The sequence below is a fragment of the Anser cygnoides genome, chromosome 1 (genome assembly GCF_040182565.1).
Source record: "Anser cygnoides isolate HZ-2024a breed goose chromosome 1, Taihu_goose_T2T_genome, whole genome shotgun sequence".
NCBI lineage: Eukaryota > Metazoa > Chordata > Aves > Anseriformes > Anatidae > Anser > Anser cygnoides.
Window position 1 is genome coordinate 103,468,089 of NC_089873.1, and position 9,412 is coordinate 103,477,500.

The 9,412-nt window shown below is 40.5% G+C and overlaps 1 protein-coding gene across 1 annotated transcript in view; it reads left to right on the plus strand.

Annotated features, from left to right (window-relative positions):
* The first annotated feature begins 6,095 nt into the window (after positions 1-6,095).
* The window catches only part of LOC136791871 (trypsin I-P1), a 4,791-nt gene continuing 1,474 nt past the window's right edge, over positions 6,096-9,412 (plus strand). Inside the window, exons 1-4 of the mRNA XM_067005138.1 lie at positions 6,096-6,391; positions 7,575-7,740; positions 8,354-8,607; positions 9,399-9,412. The exon at positions 9,399-9,412 is cut by the window's right edge and continues 123 nt beyond it. Of these exons, the coding sequence (XP_066861239.1) occupies positions 6,352-6,391; positions 7,575-7,740; positions 8,354-8,607; positions 9,399-9,412 (474 nt within the window). The 5' untranslated portion in view covers positions 6,096-6,351. The remainder of the gene's footprint in view (positions 6,392-7,574; positions 7,741-8,353; positions 8,608-9,398) is intronic.

The window sequence follows — 9,412 nt, forward strand, 5'->3', positions numbered from 1 at the left end:
AGAGCAATTTTCATTGCTTATTTTCTGCTGAACAGACTCAGTTCCTTATTTCCTCATTTTCTTTCAGTCTTGTGAATATTACTCTCTTGTAAAATAAATATTTTTTAACGTACATAATAGTTTGTAGTATCAATACTCAATCATGGGTTTGTGTAATATTTCCATCAGCACCACTGATTTGCACTGTATTTATTTTTTTTTTTTTAATGGCTGATCATGTCTGAGGAAGAGCCTCCATTTTTCCTATGAAGACTAAAATTTATCACTTGAAAGCATTTTTCTCTGCAGGGAGGGGTCTGGTATAAAAATGTGAGGTTCTTCTAATTCCAGGAATAATAATAATGAGAAGAAGAGATCACCATCATTAATCAGTCTCAGAAACAGGCTTGCTTTCCCTTGGATTCGGAAAGAGTCCAAATCCAGAAGTGTGGCCCAGATAGAAATATTCCACAGGAGCTACTTTTATTCGAAATGAACCACACATTCTCTTTTGGTGATTTTCAGTGGCCTTTCAGAATCTATTCTGAAATAGTAATTATAGTAATAGGAATAGTATTTTTATTTAATATTAGTAATAATAATAATAATAGTAAAAATAGTAAGAGTAATTTTTATTATCATCCTGACAAGTGTGCTCTGTGGAAGAAAAACTTGCCATGCTGTGGACAATAGTTTTCTGGAACAACAAGAAACTAAACAGCTGCAGAGAGCTGATAGTATTGCTTATGATAAAGCTGAATATTTTTACTTCTGTTTGTTAACCAAAAACAGTAGTATACTTATTTGTCTTTCCCAGTCATCTGAGATAACGTGTTTTAGTTTACTCTCAAAAGATTCAAAGTAATTTGTTTGTAGATTCTTGATTTGTTTTCTAGACCTGTCCTAAATGTAAACGTAACTTAGACAACTGTTACAGACAACCTGGAAACCCAGGAGAACTAGCATTATGGGGGCATAGCTATACTTTCAAGAATAATGATTTTTGCAGATGCTGATTTATTGAGAAGATACAGTGATAACATGCACATATTTTTCAACCCATCTATCCTTTTTATGGACAGTCCTTTATTCACAGAAGATGCCTTTGTTCAGTTCTCCAAAGTGAAATGTATGTCCTTAATTTGAGTAGCAAACTTAATCTAGTCTCCAAAGCAGACTGGGCTACTAGAACATTAGTAAAACACCAGCTTAACGATGAAAAGGAGGATAAAGTTGAAGTTCTCCGAAAAGAAGAACTGGGATTTAAAGTTATTTAAAGAGAAAACAAAATTTTCTTACCCATCACTGTAAGTTTTGTGCCAACACCAAAAATCACCTTAGTGTTGGTCACAATGACAAACTGTTGTATTATAAGCTAAGAAAATGGATGTGCTGCAGTCGAGTTTAGTAAGCAGAAACTTAGGTAATGTTTACTGTACCTGGAAACCCAAAGATGTCCTTGGTCTCTGAAGGACTATGGCAGAACACCAGCTTGAAATTCTATTGTATAATCTCTAGCATTTATAAGAGCACTTTTCAGAGTTTATTGATGCTTACTTTGTTGTCTACATTTCACCTCCAGTTGTTTCACAGCCTAATCTCCATTTTCTTTCACTGATATCACCTGCTGCTCTCATTCTGAAGACATAGAAACCATACAGAGGTACCCAAAGTACCAGAGGCTGTCAAAGTCTACAAATATAATTCCTCTGCAACTACAGCTGCCTTTTTGTCAGACTTGTACTCTAAGAGTAGGGAAGCGTTCATTTCTATAGCCTGTGGAGCTTAATAATCAAATTGTTTTGTGGTGGTCATAGTCACATGTTTTCATATAGGTGCTTCAGCTTTGTGGTATTGAATTAAAACAAACTCATTTGTTTTCCCTTCACTGGCAGGCCAGACATCTCAAATAGTCTTGCAAGATCCCATTAAAATTCCTGATAGGTTAAAAGTAATCTACATAAGTACAGTGCAGAAGAATCTGTTGGCTAGTCTCAGACAAACCCTTTTGTATCCATTAGGAAAAACTGCAGTGAGATAGAATGGAGGATTTGAGAAAAAAATTGCCTTGACAGGCATGTCTTAGTCAGTGGACACTGGAGACTTGTGCAGAGAAAGCCCCAGCACCATTTTATATATTGCCTTTGACAGATACCTGCTACTTTTCAGATTTTTTTCCTAACACTTTGATCATGTTAGCAAAGAACAATTGGGAGGGGGTCAGGGGGCAGAGGGTGGGGGCAATAGCAAACATTATTGCATCAGAAAAAAATATTAGTTGCCTGTTTCAGATACTCTGATAGGTTTTAGGTGCATCTGCAATCAATCTGGTTTGTTGAAAATTATTTCAAGGTCATCCCAGAATCTCCTGGCTTGTTTTCCAGACAGGATAGGCTTAGGCTTGCAGTTCTCAGATGATAAAAGTAAGTCTCAGCATACAGGTCTGTCAGGAGAAATCAAGACAGAACATGCCCACTGTGCTGCAGAATGCTCTGTACTTGTCTTAATACACTCTCCTCTGAGGCTTATGCACATATGGGTTTTTGTAAAGACCTCCTGGAGAATATATCATTGTGGATCCCCTGTCCCCACAACGATACAACCTCATACAAAAACAATCCCATACGTCTCCACTCTCACACTTTGTCATCCAGTCACCATGAAAAGTTGCTGGGGCAACCACAGGCTCCTTCCTTCCACTGCCATTGTTTTGTCTGTGAGATAGTCTGATTACCTCTTAGTGTATCCATTATCCCAGAATCTATATTTCCAACTTTTTTTTTCCTATAGACAAAAATTAGTCTTTTTATTTTTATTTTTATTTTTATTTTTATTTTTATTTTTATTTTTATTTTCATTTTATTAACTGGTTTTATATGCAGTTATTTTTCACCATGCAACTTCATGGCAGTATTTACGGTGCTTTCATTCTCACCCTTCCAACCCAGAATGATAAGCAGAACTCAAACCCACTGTAATTGTTTTGCATTGAGATTGATTTGCTTACTACAGCCTGGTGTTTATATTTGTAGTCTTGCCTGATTGTGAATATCCTCTTCTGTCTGTGCAATACTTTTTGGCTGCTCTGAAAGGGAGGCAAGTACGATGCTGAGCTCTTAGGTTTTTACTCCTCTGACTACCCTGGTCCAGGAAGCAGAAATATAATCTTCTCCTGAGTACCTATGACTATGAAAAAGCTTCATCTAGGAGTACGAGCGTACCTTCATGTTGGAGACTGTTTTAAGGTGGTGGGAACTTTAAGGTAGTAGGGTACTTTATTATTATTATTTTTTTCTCTCTCACATGTAATTAAATGAAGAAACAAAACTGCATTTTTCCCCTTAGGTGTGCCCAGGTATGATGTAACTTTCAAGAGGGAAAGATCTGTGCCAGTGAGACTGTGTATACAAACAGACATTGAGGCAATACAGGGAGAGACAGGCACATGAACAAACAAATTTAGGTTTAGGACATGCTCAGCTGATCCAGGCCTTATCCTCTCACACAAATAGTCAGGACATAGTTAGCAACATTACTGAATACCTGCAATTCATGTTGCAGTCTAATGGTTTCACTCCATCCTGTCTTGATATAAAAAGCAGTCAGTTACTACAGGATACATACAATTATTTGAAAATAGATAACTCTCTTAGGAAAACATTTTTTTTTTTCTTTTGTGCTGTTCTGCTAAGCCCCTAACAGCTGTTATGTCTCCAGGGGAGCTGAATGAGAAAGTCAGAATAAGTTGAAACATTTAGGACCAAGACAGAAGACTACAGAAAGCCATTTAAAATATTGGACAGGTGATAGGTGCCCTTGCAATACCTTCTTTTCTATAGCAGCCTGTATGTTTAACTTGCTGATTATAATAATGATGGCAGGCATTTGTCTTTGTTTGGACTGAATTATTTTAAAAATACATTTAGCATTTTTTTGGTCTGTCTCTGCCTACATGATAACACTAACAGTGTGATATTATTTGCCTGCCTTGGTCTAATTCTTTCTCTGATGTCAGCAGTGTTTATTCAGGGTCTAAAACCTTTCTTCTGAAATCCCTTTAAGATGATTCTGTTTCCTTTACCAGTCTACAGCTCCATTATGGTCCTTTTTGTCATTAGCAGACTCTCTCCAACATTGTGTCTTTCATGTAAAACCATTCAAACCACTTCTTCTATATTAATTTTGACGGAGTGTTTCTATGTGATGCTAACATCACATAGATGGTCACAATTATGAGGTAATTTCCAAAAGTGCCAGCAGACAGCAGTCTCGTCCCACTTTGGAGTTCATTTTTAGTTCCCGCCCTCCACCCCCCTCAACCCCCCCATCCCTCCTCAGAAGGAAAGGCCTTGTAGGCCATGAATTTAAACGAGTGGGAGGGAAGCAAAGACTGTTTATTGATTTGGGTTTCCGTGTATCTGATAGGAGACTTCATGTGTAAAACTTTAGCCAAGAAGGAAAGGTAAGGATTTGTCAACGAGAGACATTTAAGGCCATATTATGTAAAAACAATATCATTTTAGTGAGGGAATTTCACAGGAAATTTGTTGTTGAGAGTGGATGATCCATTTTTTAAACTGGTAAATTAAAATAAATAAATAAATAAAGAAAGAAAGAAAGAAAGAGTCTTTTGTTTTACTCTGGGCTTCCTGAGGCCTCCGGAGGAAGCGGGTACAGAGAGGCCCCACCTGGTGTGCAGAGTGGTGCTTGAAGGATGTGCTGTTTTGCAGCTCCTTTTTGACTGACTGCCTACAGTACTAGTGTCCCACGTACCACTGCCGAGGTGCCTGACGTTCTCATGAGCAGACCAGACCACAGCTTTGCCCACACACCATGTGCTTCCACACAGCGGATGACGGTTCTTTCCCTGGGTCTTGAAGGGAGCCTTAAAAGGGGGAGGTTGGTTAGGGAAATTGCAAACCTAGTTAGGCAGCGCTCTGGTCAACGTGTATTCAGTTTCTGCCCACAGCTGTCCATCACAATGGACGCACCATGTGAAAACAGCCTTCTGTGGTTTCCTTTCTCTGGCCATGCAGTTTTGCCATCAAGAGGTGCCTTAGTCGTGCTCAGAACTGTATGCGTTCCTGTGGCAATTAAGAGGTGTGTGGAGCAGGTGGCTAAAAGTGTCTCCCGGAGCACATTGTTACTTGTGAAGCTGCCAAGGGGCTGCCCCTTCCACAGTGGAATGTATGCCTGGTGCCCTGGGCATGCTTCCTCCCAGCTGGACTGGTGTCAGCCTCCCATGTCCATTGCCAGATGCTGGGCTCTCCTCCCTCAACAATCTTTCCTTCAGTGGGCACTTCTCTCTTTGGGTGGTATGTGGGAGAGCCTTGAATTTTCCTTCTGCTTTGTACTTTAACCACACTCTCTCTCTCCTCGGTGCCACGGTAGGGCCTGCTGTGGGGACTAGTGGCCCAGAACACGGCTGTGCTGCTGTAGCACTCACTAGTCCTGAGAAGTATCTGCTGCCTTTCACTAACCACGCCAGCAGTGCCCCAATTCTTAATGCTGACCTACGTGTTTGTATGTCTGAAGAGTTTTTGTCTTCAAAAATGCTAGGTGCTGCTGCATTGTTTTGCCTGACCCGCTTCCCTCCAAAGAGTCCCGGCTCCATTAACTCACTATGCCCTTGTTTTCCTTCTGCTCTTCCTCTGCCCCTCCCCAGTCTGTCTCACATTTTTCAGAGACCTCGTCTCCCATTCCAGCAAGAATTTTAAAAAATTTAACTTGAGAAATGGAAGGTGATACAGAATAGTTTTCTCATACTCTCTTACTGAAATTAGTTATGACTAATTTTGATTAAACACTGTGTATAGATGAGAAGACAAGTTAATCAAGGAAATTAATTTTTAAAAATAAACTTTAGAAAACACAAAGTTTCTGTTATGTTTTTTGTTTGTTGGTTGGTTGGTTTGTTTGTTTAGTTGGTTGTTTTTGTTGTTAAAATAAATGTAAAATATCTTATAGTACATTACCTACAATATTCAGCTTCTGGAAAAAGCATATGTTCTTAAAAATGACTTCATAAGAGCAGAGGAATCTCAAAGGTACGCTATTATCAAGTGCTGCATACAAGATTGAGAAGGAGAAACAATTACACATCTTCCAAAGCCAAAATGTATTTTTGTATTGAAGGTTGCTCTTTGAAATAATTTAAGAGAGCTATCTTAAGAAAGGTGTATGCTTAGTTAATAAGTTATTTGTACCTTCTGCCAGTGCCTTTTAATATCTGCATTTGGATCTTCAAATTTTCCACTGTTTATTTTTTCCTGGAGAAAACCTTGGGCTATAGATAAGGCCATTTCAGGAAATATATTTCCAGCAGCTTACACTTCCAGTCCACCAGTCTGGGCTTGAGGCTGTGTCAAGATCATGAAATACATACTGTTTGTCGCCTTTGTTGGTGTGGCTGGTGAGTATATTTTTGATTTAGTTTTGTAATGTATAATGAAGCTCATTTCTGAAGAAATTTGCAAGGTAGTCTCTTGTGAGAAAGTGCAGTCCGATTACACCTTGCAAAAGTTTTAAGGCAGAGCACTGCAACTTCTTTTGACTGCTACATATCTGTTCAGGATAGTTTGTTTCACAGACTGTGGAATGAATGCCCTCATAGGGGTTCTTGACCAGGAATATTGAAATGACTATATAGCTTCAATAACTGACTTTATAAATTCATGACTCTCAAGAAAAATGAAGTACAAAGATATTATCTCTTGCTCAGGAAGTCCTAAAGCTGTTGTTAATTCTTGGAATACTGGGTAGTGTTCCAAGGAAATACCACTGCAGACTTGTCTTGTACTTTGACTCAGTCTGCTAGTGACTACTACTGCAGACAAGACTGTGCTGGGTCTGGCTGGGATGGAGTTAACTTTCCCTACAGCAGCCCATACAGTGCTGTACTCTGCACTTATAGTTAGAAAAGCACTGGTATCACACCAGTGTTCTGTCTATTGCTGCACAATACTGGCATCGCATCAGGACTCCCTCCAAGCCCCCAAGAGCCAGCAGGCTGGGGGTGGGCAAGTGATGGGAAGGGGACATCACCGGGGCAGCTCACCTAAACCAACCAAAGGGATATTCCATACCACGTGATGTCACGCTCAGCAATAAAAGGTGGGAAAGGGAATGAGAGGGGATGGCTCTCATTGTGGAAGCGTCTGTCCTCCCGAACAACCGCTAGGCATATTGAGGCACTTCTTCCCAGGGCCTGCTTCCTGCTTCCTGCTTCCCCTCGTCTTTGAAGAGGGGGAGTGAGAGTGCGGCCATGGTGGAACTCTGCTACCCACCTGAGTAAAACCACCACAAGGATCCTGGGACAAACAGACCTTTGATCCTGTCCAACAAAAACATTTCTGTATTCTTAGTTTCAGCATGGGACCAGCAGCCAGTGCTTTAGATGCAAATAGATGAGCTACCAGTCTAAGTTCAATCAGCTTATTTTAGGGAGCAGTAAACAAATGTCTGTTACACTTGCCCACCGCTGCCACTGTGCATTTTTATAGGACCAGAGCCTACAAAAGGGGTGCTTCAGTCAATCACAGGGCCACAAAGTTCCTTATGCCAGATGTTAACATATGCTACTGCTTATCTCCCAGTTGCCTTCCCCATCAATGATGACGATGATGACAAGATTGTGGGAGGCTACACCTGTACAAAGAACTCAGTCCGATATCAGGTGTCCCTGAATTCTGGGTATCACTTCTGTGGAGGTTCTCTCATCAGCAGCCAGTGGGTCCTGTCAGCGGCTCACTGCTACAAGTCGTGAGTGGAAAAAATATGTTCTTCCATAACCTACCTATTTCTTCCAGTTCACTTTTAACAGTGAGATTCTAATATGTATGAGATTCAAATATGTAACAGACCCAGTTCTGACAGGAGACAACCAAGGAATGGATGGTTCATTCAGAAAGCTGGGCTGGGGCATCATATGGGGTTTTCCACTTTTGCAAATGTTTCTGTTAATGAAGGTTACTTTCTGAAATGACAATGTGATTATCTAACAACAAATTATGGGCTGTGATCTCTTGTAAATTGCATTAACCTTGTTAAAACTTAGTTACTGGAGAACAAGAAGAGGAATGACCTCATGGTGGTACCAGTTTGTCTTTTTCCAGAAGGTTTGTATGAGGCACTGTAATATATTTAATTTGACCCAGCTCAGAAAAGTAATCCTTCCTGAATTCACCACCTGAACTGGGTGCACATAAGATCTCATTGTGGATGCCCAGGAGCTGTTGCAGGACAATAAAGGTACCCTGAGTGAAAACAGCTACTACTATAATGATGTTGAAGCTAGTGCATAGAGTAACGGAGGTTTCTCCTAACTACGATGTCAGTAACTGTATATGTATATGCCATTCCTTATCTTTTCCAGTTCCATCCAAGTGAAACTTGGGGAACACAACCTGGCACTCCAAGAAGGCACTGAGCAGACCATAAGTTCATCTAAAGTCATCCGCCACTCTGGCTACAACTCCAACACGCTGGACAATGACATTATGCTGATCAAACTTTCCAAAGCAGCCACACTCAACTCCTATGTCAACACAGTTCCTCTTCCTACCAGCTGTGTGGCCGCAGGCACCACATGCCTAATCTCTGGATGGGGCAACACACTCAGCAGTGGCAGTGAGTGCTCAATGGGAATGTACAGCATTCTGAGGGCCTGGGAGCCATTCTAAGACCTCACAATTAGGTCCAAACAGTACAGGGTAAAGAACAGAATATTGCTGCAGGTTAGGCCTTTTTGAGGAATGACTGTAAATGATCTCTGTAGGACAGTAACCATTTAAATGCTCTAATGGCAAGCCTGGTCCTTCCTCTTGTTTTGTGTTATGAAAATGGAACCATTTAGGTCATCCAAGTGCCCTTCACTAGGATGTCTACATTACCATACGTTATGTGCCTTGGCACTATGCAGTGCCAAGCACTAGCAATTTAGCTAACGTTAATAGAGTTGACAGTTCTCTGAGAACATGATAAAAATGTGTGATTGTGCATCTAAAATTGCTAGAAGAGAGCTCCACTCTCTTACAGCAATGGTCAGAAGTGCAGATGGTGACTGCTATCTAATTCTCTGAAAACCACCAAACCTGCACCAGAGGAGAGGATGCTTTTCCTCAGACCCATGTTTTCTCCAACATATGCACTAAAAGAATAGCTCTTAGTTCCACACTTGCTAGTTGATGGTTTTCTAGATATCACAAATGTTTATGTAGCTGCAGTGTAGAACAGTGGACCCATGGGTAGAATCTCTTCCTCCTAAACAGAATCCAGGCTGTGATTTTCCTTCAGAGGAAAAATGAGGACTGATAAAATTGGGTGTTCAGCAATGACTTTTCTGTGAAGACAGATGGCTTCTCTGGGCTCTGAAATCAAATCAGACATGTCATCAGACATTTCTCTCTATTTTCTTGTAGCTCAGTATCCAAAT